The 24,467-nt window shown below is 40.6% G+C and overlaps 1 protein-coding gene across 1 annotated transcript in view; it reads left to right on the forward strand.

Annotated features, from left to right (window-relative positions):
- Window positions 1-24,467, forward strand: part of LOC114656292 (ninjurin-2) — a 193,616-nt gene that overhangs the window by 165,363 nt on the left and 3,786 nt on the right. Inside the window, exons 2-3 of the mRNA XM_028807834.2 lie at window positions 19,288-19,522; window positions 20,344-20,506. Of these exons, the coding sequence (XP_028663667.1) occupies window positions 19,288-19,522; window positions 20,344-20,495 (387 nt within the window). The 3' untranslated portion in view covers window positions 20,496-20,506. The remainder of the gene's footprint in view (window positions 1-19,287; window positions 19,523-20,343; window positions 20,507-24,467) is intronic.

Consider the following 24,467-nt stretch of genomic DNA (forward strand, 5'->3'; position numbering starts at 1 on the left):
GTTTGATTTTGTTGGGACGAGCCATGGACTAGTTGGAGTGACTCATGGTGTATGTCAAACTGAGGGACTGAAGGTCAACGGAGTGCATTGCAACTGCACCTGATTCGCTTAAATTAAATGAAGTCTGTGACTGAAATTCACGGGAAAAATCACTTAATGTGACATTTTCTTTAGACCTATTACTAATGCAGAGGCTCTATTTTCATTTTTATATAATTTACTCAAACAAGCTCAGAAGATGTGCATACTTACAAATAATGTAAATAATATAGATAGTACAAATGCAAATAATATAAAAAAGTAATGTTTAGTTAAATCCAAAATATCATACAGTACATGCATGCATACATATATGAGGAGACATCAAAATGCTTTGAGTAAGAACTTGAAAAGGCCTCTTCTACAGTGCTTATTCTGTAAGTGGCCAAAGATTATATACCATTTCTTAAAACATATAAATAACAAGTTTCTAGTACTTACTGTAAGATAAGGAATCATGCTATCAGTGAATTTCTACCACTAAAGAACAGTATGCACTTTGAAATTCATTGTTGTCAAGCCAATGTGCACCAGGAGCAGTCCAACTACTATGCCACAGACAAGGAATGGCGGGATGCTTCCCAAAGCCGACTCAAGGTCTAGCCAGCCATTGATATCATAAACAGAATGTTGCCACCATGGAACAAATTACAACGGAAAATGCCTCCTAAGACAGCTAGAGGTTATTTATGGGTCATTTGAATCCATTGAACAAAGTCAGAGCACATTGGGTGTCAAATTATTTGAAATGAAAATTCACCAAAGCCAATGTTCCAAGAAGAATAACAAATTAATTAATTTGACCTGAGAGAAATAGATAGATAGATAGATAGATAGATAGATAGATAGATAGATAGATAGATAGATAGATAGATAGATAGATAGATAGATAGATAGATAGATAGATAGATAGATAGATAGATAGATAGATAGATAGATAGATAGATAGATAGATAGATAGATAGATAGATAGATAGATAGATACTTTATTAATCCCAATGGGAAATTTGAAAGTACTTCCTACAGTAATAGGGGGAAACCACATGGCTTTATCACAATGATACAGAGTCCAAACAACAACTGAAACAAAGAAAATAAGGGGATTCTTTTGCTTCAAAGAAATTCAAGTCTATGCTAGTGCCTGCTATATCATGTGCATAAACTTTTACAATGTACGTACTAATTGAGTGAATCAAAAGGCACACATAACTTGTCAGATTTATACTGACTTACTTTGGCATTTGCAGCATTCAATAAGGCAAAAGCAACAAGGAAATCTGTCAACGATTGACCTTGTCTTCCAAGACATGAAGACAACGGCCCTGCTCACACCGCATGGGTTGCAAGGATTGTTCTGCAAAACTGTGAATTCAAAAAGAAGCCATGAAACCCTCAACCCACCCCTGTTCTCCATCCTGGGCTCATGTGGCTGACATATGTTCCCCAATCTGAAGGACTACCCCCTTGTATTACACTACTATTCCAATGCTAACAACGTGAATTCAGCTACAAAAGACTGGTTGCCCAAGGAAGACAAAGTAGTTAATTTGAGTGGCACAGAAAGGTTTAACTAAAATTAATGAAATTGACTTCATAGGAAATATTTTGAAACATAAAACTTGCTTAGTTTTACTAGTAGTAGCAGTATTGTCAGAATACATTGAAATTCTTACTTGGATGACCAACCATGCCACTTTCATTTTACTAAATAGAGAACACAAATCAGCTCACATGATGTTCCTTCCTCATGTTCAGTTGTGCTCCCATTTCCTACATTATGTGGAAAAAAACTTTTGCAGAAATCTCCAATATAGTTTGCAATAACAAGCAAAATGGTTTTACTGATGCTTCTCTAAAAGAACAGGCTCAATATCATTTGGTAAACTCTGCATACTGTATATACAAGCATTTGTATATTTGTTAAGATATAGTAAATGACACAAATTCTAGGCAAGAGGCATTTGAATATGCTGTAGCTGTTAGGTGGAGTCTTATATTCCTAAAAATGTTTGTTATCCAGTATATACCATATACATAAAAAACAAAGTTAGAAGGTCATAAATAAAAAAAAAACTCCCAGGAAAAATAAACCCCTAGGGCTCTAATAAAAGACAGATTTAGACAAACTAACCACTCAGCCCTGCAATAAGTCATTCTACAGTATCATTTTAAGTTTTTTGTGAAAAATAAAAAAATAGAAAACTTTATCTGTCATTAATATTGATAATCTCTACAAGGACCCATTCCAAAGCCAGGAGGAATAACTTGGTGTAGGCAGCAGGGTCACCAAGTATCTCTGTGGGACTCGGAGAGGATAAAGAGAATGTCAAAGCTTTGTATGAGCACATCACTTTCAAAATTCCTGTATACTACAATGCTTGTCATGATTGATAACCATATAATAAATTCAATATTATCTAAGGCCAGTCACTAACTCAGTGCACTGTTCCTCATATGTACAGTGTGACAGACAGATCTAATAGAAGTGTGTTATGCTGAAATATGGTTATACTTGATTTAAATGCTGAGGCCAATGGGGAATCCTGTTTTGTGTTGTAAGCAGTGTGTAGATGCGAAGATGTAAGTCTTCATACCCTAAGGTTGTCTACTCAATTTGTTTCCATCTCACTGCGTGATTCTGAGCACTCTCCTATCTGCATCTGCTCCAAATGTAAAAATATATATTTGAACAGTTCTACTGTATTCTGAAATTGTAGGTCGCCTTGAATAAAAGCCTCAGCCATATATAAATAAATATATTGTGGTCATGCTAGGAATTACACTGGACTCCCCAGATAAATGTTGGGGCACCCAGGGGGTCTCCAGGTCAATCAACAAAACAGAAATAAACTCAAACACCTCCTGATAGTGCACATAACCCAAATAACAAGCTGTTTAGCAGTCTCATAACAACTTTTGGGTCTGGATTGGATCTCTGTCTCTGTTGAGCATCAGTCCACAATGAGAATCCACCTTCTGTGAGCACCTCGAATATATACAGTGCAGTAGTTCAATGACAGGATGGAGTCAGTTGCCCTCATTTGAAGTCTTCTCTGTGCTGTGGAAACAGAAAGAGACAATACCGTTAGTGACAGGGTCTCCTGAGGGTAATCCTCAAATGGAGAATCATCCTGCTGCAGAGACACAGAGCTGCAGAGCCATATGTCACCATAGTTTGGATACGTCACCACAATTTTCTTTTTGAAAGTGACGTTACCTCACATTTATACTACACGCTAACCACACAAACACACAAACAATTATGTTCAAGCCCAGTCAGGATGCCTGGAAGATGGAAGGACCGGAAAAGGAGCAGTACCTCCTCTGGAACACGAGAAGGCAGTCACCCTTGTGAGTGTTGGGGCCATGGGAACAGAGTTTGGAAGCTCAACCTTGGGGTGCTTGGATGGCTCAGACGCCACAGTATGTAGCACTTCCACCACACCAGGAAGTGCTGCTGGACCAGGAAGCAGGTACACCTGGAGCACATCCTGGTGAACTATAAAAGGGGCCACCTCACTCCATTCAGAGAGTCAGAGTCAGGTAGAAGATGACCAAGTTTGCGAGGAATGGGGTAGAGGCAGCAATAGAGAGAAGAAGAGAAAGGACCGTGAGTTATATTTGTGGTGATTTGTGCACAGTGTGTGAAGTGCAAAGGACTGTAAAGAAGAGAACTGAAAATAAAAAGCGCGAACTTGTGTAAGTTTGCCTCTTGTATCTGTCTGTGCCGGGTTAAAAGCTGGTATAGTGCCATCTACTGTCACTATATATATATATATATATATATATATATATATATATATATATATATATATATATATATATTGTGAAGGATTGCTGGCTTTCTACTCCAGCCCTCACCCCCAGGCCGCCAGGAGGAGCTCTCCCAGCAGCGCGGACGTGCCCCGAATTCCAGCAGGGCATCATGGACTCTGTAGTTTATATGCACAGCCCTGCTGGATACCATGGGGGCCTCCAGGAGTCGCTGTAGGGAGGTTGTCGGACTCTTATGTGCCCTATAACCCGAAGGTGCGTCATGATCACATGACAGGAAGAAACGACGTGCCTCCGGGGTGAAGAAGAGTTTTTATATGACCCGGAAGTGTTCCTAGTCACGTGGGCAGAGAGGGCAAAACACTTCCGGATCAGGGTGTATAAAAGGACGATGGGAAATCCCAGACGTAGAGCTGAGCTGGGTGGAAGGGTGGCAACGTGTCTGGGAGTGTGGAGGATTATTGTTTATTGTTATTATTATTATTATTATTATTATTATTATTATTATTGAGTATTGTGGAGAGGAGGGTGCTTTGTGCACAATTATTATAATAATTATTATTAATAAACCATTATTTGGACTTTTACCTGGTGTCTGACTTCTAGTGAGAGGGTTCAAGGGGTCACGGAGACCCAAATCTATCACAGTTGGCGTAGTCGGCAGGATTCTCTGGCCGTCGGATTTGGCAGAGGAACTGAATTTAAATAATTTTTACTGTGGACAGAACCCTGAGAAGACAACTTTCTGACACACTGCAACGTCGCAAAAACCTTACGTTTCCAAGAACGTCATGGGGAAGAAAAAACTTAAGCAGAGCGGCAGCCAAAGTGGAGGTCCTATGTTTAATATGGCCTATGCTCAAGACGAGCCATGGAGCGGTTATGCGTCTCGGGAGAGACATCCGGAGGAGGACGACTTCAAAGAGGTATGTGCCGGGGAAGCATTTGAAAACCTTTTTAAAATAACCCATTTTGTCCCGTGCACATACCGCCCAGGTGTCCATCCGGAGACTCTGCGGAGGGCAGGAAAACCTCCTGAAGATGATGGTGTACGCTCATCACGGCCTGAAAATAAAACGAAGGACTTCTGCATGTCGGGTGCTGGTGAAGGGCACGTGACCACCCCGGAAAGAGTGGGGGAAACAGACGGTACGCGTCCTGATGTTTTCGTCTTCACCCCGGAAAAGACGGACTTGGTTTTTCTGAAAAGGAAAGGGGAGGCGAGCGAAGCACCGCTCTCCCTACAAAAAGGTAAGGAGGTCCGGGAAATGACTGAGCGATCTGTCAATAAATTGAGACAGACGGACCGCAGTCAGCCAAAAGCGGCACCGCAGACCTCCAAAAACTCCAAATCCCAGGCTCCCTTGCGGAACCCATCAGAGCACGTGCCAGGAGCGGGCGTGCTCATTGGCTCCCAGCCGGAGGGTAAGGCTAGTGATCTCTTGAGCATGCCTCCGGCTGAATTAAATAACTTTTTTGATGTGCGCGAGCTGGAGAAGTTGCTTCAGCCCGTGCATAGTTTCTTACAGATTGTGGCAACAATACAGAAGATTGTTGGAGAGTTGGGAGCAGCAGCTGAAGCGCAGTTAAAAAAGCTGGATGAATACCTATGGCGGTTTGGTCGAGAGCGTCCCGTGTTATATGATTTGGCGGTACAGGTGGGAAATGCCGGTACCGTATATAATGAAATAGGGACGCAGTGTGAAATGGGCCCGTGTTTGATAAGTAGCGGGTGCCAAAGCACTGCGAGCCCTACACGAGAGTGTGGGATAATGACAGAAGGGGCGGGGGAAGCGCCACTCAAACCGGAGCAGTTGGAAGGTACTGTCTCTCGGGGCGATAAGGTGCTGAAGACGCCGCCTCCTTCTAATAAAAAATCAAAGGGTGTTCAGACAGAAAAAGGGCTCTCTTTTACTAATAGAGAGACCCAAACTGTGGATATACCCCAGATTAAAAGGGCGGTTCAGGGAAATAAAATCTGTGCCGTACAGCATAAAGGGACACAGTGTGATCCGGCACCGCGTTTAATTAGTAGCGGGTGTCAAAGCACTGTGAACCCGATAATAGATTGTGGAATGGTGACTGAGTGGTCGGGTGAAGGTCCGATCGAACCGGGACAGCGGTATGAGACAGCTTCCCGGAGCGATACGGACCTCGAGACCCCGACCCGCGTGATGAGGGAGTTGTCGCTCGTTACTGGAGGGGCGGAGGAAGTGCCGATCAAACCGGGGCAGCTGAAAAGTGCTGTTACCCGGGGCGAGGTGGTACTAATGACGCCGCCTCCTATAATGCGTAGAACAACGGGCGTCCAAACAGCAAAGAGGCTCTCTCTTCTCCATAGAGAGCCTCACGCTGTGCACAAGCCCCAGAATAAGCAGGAGATCCACAAACTGAAACACAGGTCTCCTGACAAGACAGAGAGAAGGGCTGAGAGCAGCAAAGTGGCCGTAAAACCCTCCTTGGCGAAGGAAAGGGCGGAGCAAACATTGACGGAGTTCCCGAGATGTTTCTGGTCTCGCAGAGGGGGACAACCAGGAGGACATCGTCGGTGTTACAACTGTCATCGGACAGGCCACGTGTGGAGAAGTTGTCCCCAGAGGACAGGGGAGCGGTGGGACAGAAGATACACCGTTCCCCCAAGGTTCGCTGGGGAGCCTAGACAACATAGCCAAGGTCCGGATAATGCGTCCTCATGGAGGAGGACGTCCCTTGCGGGGCTGGTCGCTTTGCCCCAGTTGGCTTCGCTAAGGGGGGGTTATTGTGAAGGATTACCGGCTTTCTACTCCGGCCCTCACCCCCAGGCCACCAGGAGGAGCTCTCCCAGCAGCGTGGACATGCCCCGAATTCCAGCAGGGCATCATGGACTCTGTAGTTTATATGCACAGCCCTGCTGGATACCATGGGGGCCTCCAGGTGTCGCTGTAGGGAGGTTGTCGGACTCTTATGTGCCCTATAACCCGGAGGTGCGTCATGATCACATGACAGGAAGAAACGACGTGCCTCCGGGGTGAAGAAGAGTTTTTATATGACCCGGAAGTGTTCCTAGTCACGTGGACAGAGAGGGCGAAACACTTCCGGATCAGGGTGTATAAAAGGACGATGGGAAATCCCAGACGTAGAGCTGAGCTGGGTGGAAGGGTGGCAACGTGTCTGGGAGTGTGGAGGATTATTGTTTATTGTTATTGTTATTATTATTATTATTATTATTATTATTATTATTGAGTATTGTGGAGAGGAGGGTGCTTTGTGCACAATTATTATAATAATTATTATTAATAAACCATTATTTGGACTTTTACCTGGTGTCTGACGTCTAGTCAGAGGGTTCAAGGGGTCACGGAGACCCAAATCTATCAGAATATATATATATATATATATATATATATATATATATATATATATATATACGTATATGTAAATTATAATACTATTCCAGCACCTAATGCCTTTACATTTTATTTATTTGTCATATTTTAACAATATCTGAATCTAATGATGCGGTCACTGTTGATCCAACTGATTATTTAAGAAGGTATAACTGAATGATATGGTCGATTGTGTCAAAATCTGCACTTAAAAGAAAATGCATTTGCTGCATCAGTAGAGACAATAATATGAGATTAGATTAGATTAGATTTGCAGAAGCTCCCAAAAATAAACAACTAAATAAACACAACAACCACCACCAAACACACGTAAAAACACGTCTTAGATGACACAGTGCTGCTGCTGTTAGTAACAGCCATTAGCAACAAATGTGACTGGGAGAAAAGCCATAGTATAATTATTTAACAGGGTAGAGGGATATTTTGGGCAGGTTTTGTGGGGCTCATGCTGTCTGCTGTGTTCTTTCTTGACTAACCTACAGTTCTGTTGCTGATAACCCGTGCTGTCAACTGCCTCATTCACTGCCTTGACATTCACACCACCAGTTGTTATCTTGCACCTCATACCACACTTGTGTTTAGAGGCAACCCAACTGCTTCACTTTCCTCAACTCTGTGAAACAATCCAAGCTAACATCCTTAAAGAGACTTGTTTGGGGGGCATGCACCCAGACTATTGCACTTTAGCAGAAAAGACAGGTAACTGCTCTCTGTCCATGCCTTCTCTTCCATGTTCTGCACTGGCTCCTTTCATGGTGCAGAGTTAATCCCAATGTGCTATGTGAAATTTCTTTTCTCCAGCATCTATCGTTCTTATAATCTGCATTTTAGTTTCTAAAGATCTTGCTTTACATTTTTATAACATACTGGGCAAATTAAATGAATTACTTTGTAATAAATAATATAACTACTTGTACACATGAAATAACTAAGCACTCATTTATAGTAACCTTGTGTTTTATAGTACACAAAATATCAATGACAGACAATGACAATTATATACATGCTAAAGGAATTTTCACACTAACATCACTCTAGCAGACTAGTACTTGAATTTGTGCATGGAGTCAGCATCAACTCACCAGTCAGGATGAACCACACATCATTCTGAGTAATGTTCATAGTTCACATCCAAGTCCATACACAAAGACATTACCTTTAAGACAATAATACACATTTCCTGTTTCCTTTGGCAGCCACAGATTTTCAGGTTTTGTGATAGAACATGTTTTATGTTTAAATGTGTTTGCAAGTTTTCTATTAATTTTTAGCAAACCAGTAAAAGTTGTTTTTTTTTTCAAAATCCATTCCACAAGAAGAATTTCATCTAGAATACCAGATCAACCAGTTTATTGCCTACTCCTTTATATTGTTATGGATTGTGCCCCAATATTGTTTTGAAACAGGGTGCATCTAAATCTGGGTACTTCTGTTTTCCTCCCAAACTTTACAGATGTATTAGAGTAAGTGGCAATTCTAGATAGGCTCCTTGTAACAATGGGGGGTGGTAGTAGTAGTAGCAGTAGTAATATTGTGTTAGTGGGGGCTGTGATGGACTGACATGTTTTCCAGGGCTGGCTCCTGCCTTACTTGTATAGACTCCTGCTCTCTGCAACACTATATAATGGGAATAAGTAGATTGGTGAGTGTTATGTCGTGTTATGCCAATTTATGTCATACTTTACCTAAGGGGTGACAGGTATCAACTTGGTGCAATGAGTGTGTTTGAATCTTAGCCTGGGAATTTTTTTCTTTTAATTCAATTTTGTTTATTGTTGTATAGCGCTTTTCACTGAGTGCAGACACAGAGCTCTGTGGCAAGTTTTCAGATAAAATGCAAGTATAAACCTAGGAAAGAAAGTTGTTTGAAAGTGATTAACATAGCAGTATGTTTCCATTTATTATTTGCTGACCTTGGGCCAGTTGACATCAGAGGAGAGGAGAACAAAAACTCCAGTCAGCAGCATCTTGGAAAAAGTATATCTGGCCAACCAACCCCACCTGGACATTCTATAGCAAAGACTGTGCTGTGCCATAGTCTGAAGAGAGAATCTTTCCATTTGAAGATTCCAGGGCTTTCAGTATCTCAGATTACTTTTCCATGGGCAGGGAAACAGCTTGGCAGAAAAGCAATGGCACCATATCAACATACTGAGAGGTGAAACAGAACACAAGAGGATTAGTAACTGCACAGTTACAGTAATCCCTTGCTATATCGCGCTTCAACTTTCGCAGCTTCACTCTATCGCGGATTTTATATGGAAGCATATTTAAATATATATCGCAGATTTTTTGCTGGTTCGCGGATTTCTGCGGACAATGGGTCTTTTAATTTCTGGTACATGCTTCCTCAGCAGGTTTGCCCAGTTGATTTCATACAAGGGACGCTATTGGCAGATGGCTGAGAAGCTACCCAACTTACTTTTCTCTCTCTTTCTCTCTTGCTCTGACATTCTCTGCTCCTGACGGAGGGGGTGTGAGCAGGGGGGCTGTTCGCACCCCTAGACGATACGGACGCTCGTCTAAAAATGCTGAAAGATTATCTTCACGTTGCTCCCTTCTGTGCAGCTGCTTCATGAAGCGACATGCTGCACGGTGCTTCGCATACTTAAAAGCTCAAAGGGCACGTATTGATATTTGATTGTTTGTTTTTATCTGTCTCTCTCTGACATTCTCTGCTCCTGACGGAGGGGGTGTGAGCTGCTGCCTTTCTTGCAACTGCTTTGTGCGGCAGTGCTTTGCATACATAAAAGCCAAACAGCCCTATTGATTTGTTTGCTTTTCTCTTTCTCTCTGACATTCTCTGCTCTTGACGCGCACTCCTTTGAAGAGGAAGATATGTTTGCATTCTTTCAATTGTGAGATGGAACTGTCATCTCTGTCTTGTCATGGAGCACAGTTTAAACTTTTGAAAAAGAGACAAATGTTTGTTTGCAGTGTTTGAATAAAGTTCCTGTCTCTCTACAACCTCCTGTGTTTCTGTGCAAATCTGTGACCCAAGCATGACAATATAAAAATAACCATATAAACATATGGTTTCTACTTCGCGGATTTTCACCTTTCGCGGGGGGATCTGGAACGCAACCCCCGTGATGGAGGAGGGATTATTGTATTGTATTATTTACAACTAGCCAACCCATAATTATTTATTGATGGGTGAACACCTCCTTGAAGACACAGTTGTCCAAATAGGGTGGGTTTTAGGATACGACTGTGAGTGAATGAAAAGACGGAACTCTGGAGAGAGCAACATACAATTGTCCGTGACTGAAAACTGGTTTTGGCAGATACAGGCATATCTTTTTGAAAGTGTGGCCCTGTGCCTTATTAATTGTCATTGCAAAGGCTAATCTAACAGGAAATTGTCTGCATGTAAAAGTAAAAGGCAAATTTGAATCTGATGGGGTCAGGGATATCTCGGAAGTGAATGGTGATAGTAGCTGGAAGCATTTGGGACATTGCCACAATTTCTGCCTCGCCACCATAGTAAAAGTAAAGTAAAAGGCAAATTTGAATCTGATGGAGTCAGGGAAATCCAGGGAATAAGGGCAGTTTGTGAGGTAGCAGCTGTGATAGTTTTACACTCCAGTACATTGCGGTGAATACTGGTAACAGTCAGGCAGGCAGGCAAGCCAACAAAAACACTATGCTCTTAGTATGGTATGAATCAGTTTTGTAGACAAAGGTTTTCCCTGTTCCTGCAGGACCATCTAAGAAGAAGCATGTTTGTCGCAGATGGGAATCGCTATATGCAGCATGTAAAACAGTTTGTGAGGGTGGACGCGGTCATACATATCCCATGACGCAGGAGAAGGGTTAGAGTTGGCGGGCGGGGCTCTGTCGTGCGTATCCCATGGTCTTAGAGTTGGTGGGCGGGGCTCTGTGAGTTGGTGGGTGTGGCTCTGTCGTGCATATCCCATGGTCTCTGTCTTGCGTGCAATGGTCGGCTGCTTAGTGAATTGTTGGTAGGCGGAGCTCTGTGAGTTGGTGGGCATGGCTCTGTTGTGCGTATCCCATGGTCTCTGTCTTGCATGCGTCTTGCGTGCCATGGTCGGCTGCTTAGTGAATTATATACAGTATATAGATTTTGTACAATTGACTAACAAACAGATGTAGCATGTATAACTAATCAGCAGCTCTAGGTAGGGTATACTGGACTAAAGTAGGTCTGTATGCTCCAGCTTTCTTAGCACTGTTAAGTTCACACAAGTAATGCTTATTTTATTATTTATTTATTACTGTATCCATTATTTTGGTGATGCCATTATTTGTACATGTAGTGACCATGACTACCATGTGGCATGTTTAATTTTCCCACGAGTCCCATCTCTTGTTTATTTTGTTAGCTTTTCATGGGCACCTCCAGTTTGCGTATCTGGCTGCTATGATGCTATGATGAGGTGCTTATAGAAAAGGCCATGTTATGTAAGCAGCTAGGGCAGTTTATGTAATGTTCAAACACTAATGCAATATAAATTATATCTTTGAAAAAATGTTTTTGAACACTCTTCTTATTAAGAAATTTCTGTTTTTGAATTTTACATGACTATCAATGTCATTTCTAAATTTCTCTTAACCTTTGCCATGCCTGCTTTCTGAATAACTCTCAAATTAAACCAAAGTTGTCCATCTGGACATACAAAACATGTGTGTGCGTGTGCATGTGCATATGTGTGTGTGCGTAATTTAAGTAAGCCTTGTAACAGTATGACACTTCAAGATTTGGTTCTTGCCTTGTGCTTCAGACTTCAGTACCCTGTGCCTTTAAACTGAATTAGGCAAACACAGTAATGAATTAAATTGTGCATCCTCTCAAATTTATTATTTGTAAGATAAATTACATTAGTGTCATTTACTAATTTAGAATACATCCAACTTTGAAGTATTGCTGACTCGCAAATTAATCAGGCAAGGCAGGAACAGTTAAAAAGTAATCAATTAACAATCTGAAATGGCTTTATTAATAGATATGAATTCCTTTTAAATTGTGATAGGAAGGCAACTTATGACTGTCTACACACCGAGAAACACAGTAAGGAGGCACAAGTGAGCTGAAAATATTCAATGAACATCAGAAACAGGTAAAACAGCAGAATGGGCTGCCCTTCAGGACCTACTCCTGTCTATCAGGCAAAATGGCTTGTCCACCACAGTACCACACCAAACACTCTCTTTCTCATCTTCTCTCTGTTTCTCACACTGACCCTAGTTGAGTGTTTGACCTTTTCTCCTCCTTTTACACCTCATCATTTGCCCTGAGTCTTCACTTGGCCAGTATCAGAATCAGCTGTGTAATATTAGTCAGATGGCAGTCACGCACTGGGAGAAACAAGGGGAAATGAAACAAGCGGGCTGGGCAGAAGCACTTGACTGAGCAAAGTGCCAACCTTCAACATTTATTCCCTATGTCCCTTCCATCAGGTGACTATCATTTGATTAATGCTGAATAGCAGCAGACACTGATTAGAGTGGCTAAGGGCAACTTTCAGACAAAAGGAGAGGCTAGGCCAGGGACAGAGCCAGGTCTCTCAAGACTGCTGGCTGGTTGCCTGCACTATCTGATGGACGGTACATTCCCATATACTCTCTTTAGGACTGTGTGCCCTCAAGCAGCCAGTTCCTTGGCCTCGTTCTTTCCACAAAGAGAATATCCTCTAGCATCCTGGGGAGCACAATATACTTCCCTCCAGGCAGCATGTCCCTCACACTGTCTGTCATATGCAGGTTTTCCAGGTTGTTATCCTTTCAGGGCACTCATTCATTACACATGCAGGGTTAAGAGTTCCCTAGCAGACCAGGCATTCCCACATTTTTCATATGCAGGGTCTCTCCTACTGCCAGCTCAGAAACAAGAAAAGAAAGAAAAATAATCTAATCTGCAGAATTTGTAGGAAAAGTTGAAAATGAATGTACATCAACAACCTGTAATCACTTTGACAGAGAAACAAATGACAAGGTCCAGCTGAGCAGACAGTTTTCCGCCTGTAATGGGCTGTAAAAGGAATTTAGATTTCTCCAATTCATTAAATAAGAAATTTAATTTAATGTTTTCTGTAAGACAGAAAAAAAGGAGTAGGCCACCACTGAAAATGACTCTTTCAAACCCCCCCATGCACAGATTTAGAAAATGTTCCCATTATTTTTATAAGCTACCACTGTAAAAATGCATGTATTAGTCTGCATCATATCTTTCTACTCTAACATGTTTTCCTTTTACAGCACAGCATTTTCAGACACATATGCCTATATATGGAAGCCAGGCAGGTTATGTGATGTGCCCAGGTCTCTTTAAACTGTGTGATTCAATCTGAAGTGGAGACTGCACTTCATTCCTTAACAATGCGATCATAATAATTTTCTGGAGCATAAAATTCAAACTCTCATTTGATCATAGCCAACTGAGGCTGAACCTGGTGTCTCTGTGCTTAAAAAATGATAATAGAGTGATAAACATCATAGAATTGTTCATACATCCATAAGTGGAATAATAAATCACACTGATTACGCCCAGCTTTAACATTTTTTTTTAACTTTTTACCCCCGTTACATTAAAGAACACTCCATGCAACTATTCACTAAGTGTTCCCCAAAGGGCACAAAGAGAAAAAGAAAATGAAGCCCACTTCATAGAGACTACATATTTCACTTTATATCAATTATTGGTAGACCTGCCATCCTGGTATCTTATTTTTACTACTGTAAAGCACCATCCATTCATTGTATTAACCTGATTTTTCCACTACTGGTTTGTGGAGAATGACAGCACATTATCTTACACAAAACTGGAATATTTACCAGCTGAATAGAAAATAAAACCCTGCACACACATACAATAACACGCACATAGGTGCAGCCAGTTGCAAAGCAGACATATTCCTTTGACTTTGGTGTCACCTAGAGGCAAAAGTTTAAAAGGCACATTTGGACCTGTAAAGTGAAACCATGAAAAAGGGTTTACAAGACATGGAACACCCAGATAGGTTATTCATTACAAGCAGATGATTGTATTTAATTGTTGGTTTCAAGAGGCTGTGATTAATCGACTTGTACAATTTCAATTTTTAACTCCATCCATCGATCTCCAAAACCTCAAAACTTACATTAAAGAGACAAGGAAAATCAGAAAGCCCAGGATGAGTCCCCAGTCCATCTCCATGCATCAAATGTTTTATAGTGCTGGAAATATGTGATAAAGTACACCCAACACATTTTCATTTTATATTATTTATATTTGACTAATTCACACCCCAGATTAGAATCCTGTACCTAGTTCTATGTTTTTCTCATGTTTTGAGTTTGTTATTCTAGGCCAGTGCTTTCCAGGTTTTTTTTGGCAAATCTACAGAGTCTTTCAAATTTCTGCTTGGCACCCCAACATAACTGACCTGTGTATTTACATATGTAGCTAAATCAATGAAAGGGAGTAGTACAATAATATTTTTGAATACTTTTATACAGTCCCATAATTCTAATTGCAACAGTTTTATAATCCCCATTTGAAGATGTCTTTTCAAGGCCAGTAATGCTCACTTTGCTGCCTTAGCCAACACACTTCTTAAGTGACTGCTGGCCTGACACAAAATGTCTTAAAAAATTTTTAAAAATTACGCTTACAAGTCTTACATTTTTTACAGGTGAGAAGTATCAAGCTGAGATGAGTCAGGACCCATAGGTCTAATCTTTTGTCCAGTGGCTGTTCTTTTTGTTTTTATATTTTAAATGACAGACCCAGGTACTTTGCAGACTTCTTTCAACATCCTGCATTCTGCTCTCAGGCTGAACTTGCTGGGATGGCCTGGCCTGAACAAGATGACAGTTGTTTGAAATCTTTTCCACTTGTACATAAACTTTCAGACAGAGGAATGTTTGATTTCCAGTTGTTTACAGATCTTTTAAATCATTCTCAGACTCATAGGCATCTACAACCTTCTTTTTGAAAGCCTCGGAGTGTTCTTTCAATCTTCTCACAGTGTTAACACACACTTCAACAACACAGAGAAAGTTAATTATTAAATAAAATGTCTGAGGTTTAAATAAGACAGACTCCTCCTTGATCCTCTCTAATGATGATGATATTCATTTGCACCTAATTCTAATTTTAGCTGTTTGAGTCAAATGTAAGGGTTATGACAGATGCCTCCTTAAAGGAAGGATATGCACAGGGCACTGCCTCCCCTGGAGCACTAGATGGCAGCCCCCCTGGGTTGCAGCAGTGCCTCAGATTCCCACAGGGCTCCATGGGAGTTGGAGTTTGGCACAGCCCTGTTGGGTTTCGTGGGGGCCGCCAGAGGGAGCTGTAGAGCCCTTCTTTGTCATGCTTACGCCACAGCTGGGAATGCTTCCAGACCTCACTAACGTGCCACATGGGGTACTCCCAGGTGCAGCATAAAAGGAGCCGATTGCCTTCATGTTGGGAGGAAAAGGTATGAAGCTTGCCAGGAGGAGTGGAGGTGGAAAGACAGACAGACAGACAGACAGACAGACAGACAGACAGACAGGCAGGCAGGCAGACAGACAGACAGGCAGGCAGGCAGACAGACAGACAGAGTGAGTGAGTGAGTGAGTGAGTGAGTGAGTGAGTGAGTGAGTGAGTGAGTGAGTGAAAGAAAGAAAGAAAGAAAGAAAGAAAGAAAGAAAGAAAGAAAGAAAGAAAGAAAGAAAGAAAGAAAGAAAGAAAGAAAGAAAGAAAGAAAGAAAGAAAATGCTGTGTTGTGCTTTGTACTGTGCTGTGCAGGTGGGAGACTTGGGAAACATTTTCCACACCCAAAATAAAAATGTGTGTTGTGCTGGACTTGTGCGTCTGTATGTGTTGAGCTTGGGGAGCTGGTGTGCCCCCTGGTGGCCCCAGGCAGTACTTTCTTTTTCCCAAATGCAAAATCCGAATATATGTTTATTTAAATTATATAGTGGGCTACAAAATGTAAATGTGGCATGATGTTTGTTATATTACTTTTATCTATAGATACTGTTTAAACAAAGATCAAATCTTCATATGTCTACATATTTTGAAATATATTTTTAAAAACATGAAATAAAGTTTTAGAAGTAGAAAAACTCCATCCACTTTTTTAAACATGAATAGTTCGTTTCATCCCCCCACAGCATCTTGATGGGATTCAGATCCTGGCTTTGACTTGGCCATTCCAGAACCCTCCATTTCTTTCTTTTCAGTCATTAATTTATGCATTTACTGGTATGTTTAGGGTCATTGTCATGTTGTAAGGCCCACATTCAGTTGAAATGCAATCTTCTGAAAGATGGTCTTGCATGACCCTCAGGCATCCTCAAGTACAATGAAGAATTCATATTGGATTCTACAATGGTGAGCCACCAGGATCCTGATGCAGCAAAGCAAGCTGAAACCATAACATTTCCAATACCATGCTTTGCAGTTGGCCTCAGGTTCTTCTGGTCAGATGCTGTTTTTGGATTTCACCAAACATGTCTTCTGGTACTGCAGCCAAGTAGCTTTATCTTTACCTTCATCTGGCCAGAGCCCCTTGTTCCTGAAGTTCTGTTCTATACTTAGATGTTCATGGTCCTAATGTTCTTTCTGGACCGTGAAAGTTTCCACCCATGCAGTTCAAATTTGTGTAGCCTCTTTCTAATGGTAGATTCCTACACTTCGACATCATCTGTGACAAGAACTATCTGTAGGTCCTGTAGGTATCAAATTCTAAGGTTCTTAAAGAATTCTTTCAGAACTTTATGTTGTAGCAGGATGAATGAAAAGGCAGGGCAAAATCGAAATGCCAAGCAAAACCCTGTTTAATTTGAACAAAAATAAAGAAAAACAATGAAAAGGATGCACTTGAGTGCGCTCTTTGTGAGGAACAATTTCCCTTCTGGAATCGCTTGATAGCAAGCACTGGTCTCAATCTGCACATTAGTAAGGTCATCTTCTGAGAGCGTTCTGTTTTATACTAGGCAGACCAGAAGAGTCGGGGCTTCCTTGTCTTCGTTGCCCTCAATGGGCAGTTTCTCAAGTCTGTGAGGGAAAAAAAGACACAAGACTATTAGTGACAGAGCTCGCTCTCATCCCAGGGTGGTACTACTGACTTTAGGCAAACCTGGAAAGTGACCCTCTGCTGTGTATGCATGACAATGTTTTGCTCATGAGCTAATCTTTTTGGGATGACCTGGCCTGGACAAATTAGCAGTTGTTTGAAATCTTCTGCACTTGCAGATGATCTACCAGACAGCATCACAATTGATTTCTAATTGCTTAGAGATCTTTTTAAATCTCTTCCTAAACTCATTGGCATCTATAGCCTTTTTTTCTGTAGGCCTCAAAGAGTTCTTTCAATCTGGACATGGCGATAACACACACTTCAACAACAAAGAGCAATCCAAGCTAAATGCCTGAAGTTTAAATAAGGACAGGTTCCTCTTTGATCCTTTGTAATTGTGTTCTTCTATTCATTTGCATCTGATTCTAATTTTACTTATTTGAGATAGCGATAAATGAATGGGTGCACTTACTTTTTTCCACATGTGAAATCTAAATGTATTTTTATTAAAATTATACATTATACAGAGGACTACAAAATGTAAATGTGGCATTATGTTTGTTATATTATGTCACTTTTATCTATTATTACTGTTTAAATGAAGATCAAATCATAATATGTACACATATTATAAAAAAGAAAAATACATTTTAAGGGATGTTTTTACTTTTACACATGACTGTACAAAGAGCACAGCATGCTCATCTCCTCTCAGCTATGCACACTGAGTAGTGGCTTGGACTCACAATGATGATGTCTCATAGCCATGGCACTAAGGGTAATGAGAACAGAACAGGACAACACATGATACCTCAGCAATGAATATGGATTCAGTGAAGTCACATAAGGTAAATATTACTTTATTCTACTTTTATATATGCTGTGACGTGTGAGTCACTGTCTTGCATCCCAAAAATGAGGCTGAGTCTCAATACTTTAGCAAAACCAGCTTTATTCCACTTGAAACAGGAACAGCAGGGTTATTTATTGTAGCAGGAGGTACCATTCTCCTATACACAGACACAGCAAATAGGCAAAGTCAGGGCTAAGTCAGTGGCCAAGTTATAGTGTTCCTTGCATCATCCATCGGCGACAGGCGCTTATAGCGCAGCAGCGATCAGCACATAGGTGATCGGTTCATAGTTGTTTCTGTGAGGTTGTGCTTTCGCACTGAGAACTTGCGGTTGTCTCGGCAGTGGACAAGCAGTCCTCCACAGATGTGGCAATCACGCTTCAGCATGTCGCCCTGTTGGTGGGGGTCCCAAAAGAGTTCAGAAACCTCACAATGCATATTGGTAAAAATTTCCAACAAACTTAAAGGCTTTACAGCCTTACTCTATACAACCGCCTCTATCTTTCTGCTCCATCAAAGCCTCCTTTATCTCCTAATATATATTTTTATTGTTTAGTGGCACCCTGTGACCCTTAACTGAATAAATGGGTTAGAAAAGGGATGGATTTTGGGTGATAGTCTAGTAGGGCAGTATGAGTTTGGAGACAGAGTCAGAACTAAGGTCCCACAAAATTTGTGACCAAGATTTAATGACATATTTAATTAAATATGTCAATTAATTGTTCAGTATGTTTATCTGAATTTTAGTTTGACTCATTTAACAACAACCCACATTGAATAAGTCACCTTTGAGTTACCTGATTCAACAACGCTCAAGCTGGTACTGTCCCACAACAGCACAAATGCTTCTGATACTGACTATGGTTACTTACGTATGTAGGGAGGATGGTGCAGTAGTTAGCAGTGCTACTTCACGGATTCACCGTCCTGGGTTCAAGTGTCATGAGTGGTCTCTGTCTGTCTGTGAGGAGTTTGCACCTTCTTCCCTTATCGAGGTGGGTCTTCCTTCAGGAACTCTGGTTTTCCACCCACATCCTAAAGTTTTAACTGTTAGGCAAATCACAAGTGACCCCAGGATAGGCACCTCATCACAAATTGGATTAAGCAGGTTTGAGAATGTTATATTACTTGACCATCTTGTTTTAAAATCCTCTGGATGGCGCACCCCATAACACAGCGTATTTTATACATTTCTATTTTTTCTTTCCCCTTTTTGTTACTCTAGGCTGAGAGACCAGGCCATGGACGGCAGACAAGCTCCATTAACCTGAACCACTATGCCACCAAGAAAAGTGTGGCAGAGAGCATGTTAGACGTGGCACTCCTCATGGCCAATGCCTCTCAGCTGAAAGCTGTGCTGGAGCAAGGTCCCGACTTCAAATATTATGTCACCCTTCTGACGCTCATCAGTGTCTCCCTGCTCTTCCAAATAGTCGTTGGGGGTCTCTTCATTGCTATGGGTAAGTTGTACTGCTTATTAAATGCAGGGATGAATAAAGGAGCTAAAAAATAAAAAAACAATAATAAAACAGGGCATCTTATTTAACAATTTAAGCATGGTGTGAATATACTGCAGGTCTTAGAACAAGACAGGTGGACTCCATGTGTCAGATGTTCAGATATCAGTTTATCGGAGAGAGGATAAGAAGAACAAACAAAGCGTATTCTGCCTGTGACTATTGTGAACACAACACACCTGGGTTTTTGTTTGTTCTCCTAACTGCACAGCCTAACACCCTCAGGCTAAAGAAATGTTCTGTCCACAACATACAGTATTTATAAATTGTACTCCAGCTCTCATGACCCCCAAACCGGTTCAATAACAGATGAATGGGGAAAAACTGTGTATGAAATATTCAAAGATTAAAATGTGCACAAACACAGAGAAAGGCAAACTAAATTAAATGTGTATTTTGAATAAAAATGTAAAATGTATTAAAGAAACTTTTAGCAACATGGCATGACAGTATCATGGATGTATCACACTGAATAACTCACCCAATGTGTCTAGGTCTCAGTGCTAAAAAAGAAAGGATTATAAAGTATTCTTATCTTAATGAGTGCCAAATATGGAAAACGTCTGTAAAACCAAATTGAAGAGCTCTAGAACAGTGACATATTACTTTATACATTATTTTGTGTTTTATTATTTATTTGTGATAACCTGAATGTTGCTTTCAATTTTAGTCTAAGCAGACATCCGCCTATTGAGATGATCAATATAAGTGAAATCCACATAGCATATGAAGATGTGCTCCCAATGCCTTTCTATGTTTTACAGCTCGAAAAGATCTGAACGAGGTGAGTAATCAGAAGAAGCTTGATCTCCTGAATAACGTGGCCACTGGACTAGTGTTTGTCACTGCAATTGTCAATGTCTTCATCACTGCCTTTGGTGTCCAGAAGACAGGACTTTTTCCCAAACCTAACTGACATTGTGTATGGTAAGGAAATCTGTCCACTTTCTTGCTTCCTTTGATCAGATTTTAAAAATGGCACTTAAACAAGTTAAGAACAGAAGACCGTTTTCTAAACGGCTTGTCCAGTTTATAATCTTTAGGAGTTGTTACCTATTCATTGTGAATGCGGTGTTGGACCCTTTCCTGGCCAGGATGCCATAATGGAAGAACAGTATGGAAGGGGGCATCACACAGCCAGGATGGGGCTGAATCAACATCCCATGCAAAGGGATAAATTAGTGCACAGTAGGAAGGAGCAATTCTTCCCCCACTATAATAGATAGGAGTGGTCAACTAGCGTGGACCCAGTAAGGCTGCCCACAGGAGTTTATGAGAATCATAATCCTGAGGGACAACTCTGTCAGGGTGCCACCAGAGGTCACTACAGGGAGAAGGACTCCCCATTTCTGGAGGCTTCTATCTGACCCAGAAGTGCTTCCGTCAGGTTACACCCCACTACCAGAAGTACTCCCAGGTTGTAATATAAAAGCAAGCCATCCAGCCTCCTCCAGTGAGTCAGAGTCGGGAGGCTCAAGGTTCCTTTTATGCAATATAGTAATTTGGAAGCTGCATTTGCATCACGGTGCTTTTTAGGATGCTAGTTTGTGAAATTTGCTTGTATTAGGAATTCATAAAGTTTTCATTAGTGTTTGAAGTGGGCATAAATAGTTGGAAATACTAAAATTTTATTTCAAGTGTTCCCTCTCTTCTCAGACCATCCCCTTTGCTTTCTGACTCCCCAGGCACTGTCAGGTGCAGGCCATGCAGCTTGTGGTTTTAAGATTAGCAGCTCCTTTTTTGTGTGTGACAAAGCCATGGAGGATCCATAATATAAGCAAAAAGTACCACATTAATTCACAGAATGGCAGATTTTGATACCATGGAAGTCAGAGGAGTTTAAATTCTTCAATTAAATCTATGGGGAGGTTAACTGCTTGCTATATAGAGCTGTTTAGCATGTAGGTGGCAGTGTATTGTGAGCTTCTGCACATTGGAATACACTTTCATGGTTGAAAAATGTAAATAGAGTAGAAGAAGCAGAGCCAAGCTGCAATATCACCAAAATCAACTCTTATCACCTCTTCTCTCCGTTCATCACTGTATGGACACGGAAAATTCTGACAGCCACAATGAACTCCACATTACATCTGAGCAGTGAAATCAACATGAATGCTTAACAAAAAAGCTGTCTGATTATTTTAAAAAAAGTTATGACTCCCTACTGGTTTATACCAGACAAAAACAGAATAAATCAAATTGTAAAATGAAGCGGTAAACAATAATCAACTGTCCAGTCTGTCAGACCTGTTTAACAAGTAAGTATTATGAAAAGCAGTATTCTTTTAAATGGGACTCACCCACTACAATCTCATGTCACAGGTTCAAGGTTCCAAGGATACAAAGCAACCGGTTCCAATATTCTTACATTTCATCCAACTGCTATTAAACCTCTAAATTCAACTTTAATAAACATCCACAGGCTTAAATCATGGGATGAACAGTTAGCATTAGCATCGGTCACTTAAGTCTAACTGTTGGTTTAATTTTTATATATATTATAATATATTATACCTATTTATACTGCATTTATGCTTGAAGGCTGTGTTCTTTGTGTTGGGTATTTAATGTTAAGTCATGGCCTTTCTGTAAAACCTCCAGACAAACCTGATTTCCCCTTGAGAAAATGAAATTGAAAACTGAATTGAAATTGAAAGCTTTCCTTATCATTATCTCGGCCTCCTCCAAAAACCCCAATTGTCAGCATACACAATTTAAATTTGGGCATCATTTATACCTTACCCCTTGTAAACTTTATGCTATGCACTTCTCTGCTGATTCCATCTGTCATCTATGTCCTTTAAATGTCCCTGGCACTTTTCTCCATGTGTTTTGAGACTGCCCTCCAGTTTCTGCTTTTCAAATAAAAGTTTCCAATTGCATATCTATTTTTTTTCTGTTAATATTTCCATTTTGCCTCATACGGTTCTTCTCTTTGCCCTATCTCCCTTTACCCTGACATCTATGCAGCGCAGGTTATACTGTCTGGGTATCATCTCTGCTAAATTAATCTCCTGACTCACTCTCTGTTAGCTTCTGGAAATCCTCTTTCTTTAATCTAAACCTACTTGAACTTTCAGCGATGCACATCAATGGATCATCTTGCTCTAATATAAAGAAGTTGCAAGCTGCTGTGCACTTAGTGGTTCAAAGCTAGTTGGTGGTGAGTTCCGTGCTGTACCACTAATCTTAATCCTTCATTTTCTCCTTTTTTTATTCCTCTCTCTGTTCTGGGGGCTCGCTCAATCTCTCTAGCCTCTCTTAGTAGTCTACACTGACATCGGTAAACTTAATCCTTTATGACTCCTTTTTGCAGGGCAGTTTTTTATTTGGGTGCCATAGGGTGGGTTGTTGTTGCCTTCTTTGGTTAACATTTGCTTTTCTGTGATTCCCAAATGTTTTTTTCTTCTTATTGAGCTTAAAATACAAAAAAATTGGATCACAAAAAGAGCCAAATTTAAAAAGTGTTCAGCAATTCTACCTTGATGTATCTCTGTTGGTAAATTATTCCAGAGGTTTTGTCCATAAAAGGCTGCATTATCAGTTCTTTAATGCTTCACGTTTAGAACAGTGAGTAATTCAGTATTATCTATTGACATAAAATCATCTTGAATAAAAGCAGGAGTTCAAAAACATTTAAGATAAAAAGTTGCAGTGAAACCATGTGGTGTTACAAAAAAACACGAAGACTGCAGCAGATGTTTTTTTTAGAGGACTGGGGGGGTTTGCCCCCTGCTCGTTTCGCTCACCAACCCCCCTGCCTGCGCTATGCACCAGCAACTTTGCGTCTCTGCCGCTCGCGTATGTGGATTTCACTTTCACCAAACAACAAAACTTTTAATTCTTGCAGATAGGCCTCTTCATTGGGAAGAAACACTGCTTTTCCCTGATGGCAACACAAATTAGACGATCTACAAGTCTCCGACTTAAAGTTTAAATCTGAACAATATCTACATACTTCTGTCATATCACCTATGTCCATATATTATTGGCTTTTACCTTTTTGTCAATATCGCATTGAATTTTGATTCCGTGTTTGGAATTACATCATGACAACACAACGTATTACTGCCCGTGAGTGAATATCGTTTCATTCTCTCTACACAAACTGTGTCTGACAATAGCATTCACACAAATGAGAAATGATTGAACCGTGTGCGTGGTTGTATATGTTTTAGATGTGGGCAGGACTTTTCCAAATCTCTTTGCATAAAGTCTTGTCTTGTGGGGCTTGAAATTTTCTCTCGCGGGATTTCACTTTCACCAAAGAACAAATCTTTTAATTCTCGTGGATATGCCTCTTCATTGGGAAGAAACACTACTTTTCCCTGGTGGCAACACGAATTAGGCAATCTACAAGTCTCCAACTTAAAGTTTAAATCCGAACAATACATTCAATCTTTTTTTGCTGTTCCGTTATTTCACAGAGTAATAATTTCCATTTGTTTGTGCTAATGCGATCTTTACTATCATTTTTTTGAGACTTTCGAATTTTCGTACTTCAATTATCTCTAATGTGCCCTGCATGTGTATTGTGCCGTTTTTGAATTCTTTTTTTTTTTTTTTTAATTTTATTGATTTTATTGTAATCATTCCATACAAATAGATCAATTTTTACAAAAAAATAGGATTGAAAACAAATCAACCCCCACCCCTAAGAAAGAGAGCAAGGCCAACGGACTAAAACTTAAAAATAGTAAAAATAATTAAATTGATGAGTTTAATAGACTGATAAAGATAAATGGAGAAGAAAAAGAAATGGGAAGATAATCTACTTCCTCAGTGCTTTAAGAGCTTATTCTAAAATTTTATTGATTAGTTCCTGCCAGGTTTTGAAAAAGTTCTGCAAAGATCCTCTAAGTGAGAATTTGATTTTTTCCAATTTCAA

The sequence above is a fragment of the Erpetoichthys calabaricus genome, chromosome 1 (genome assembly GCF_900747795.2).
Source record: "Erpetoichthys calabaricus chromosome 1, fErpCal1.3, whole genome shotgun sequence".
Taxonomy (NCBI): Eukaryota; Metazoa; Chordata; class Cladistia; order Polypteriformes; family Polypteridae; genus Erpetoichthys; species Erpetoichthys calabaricus.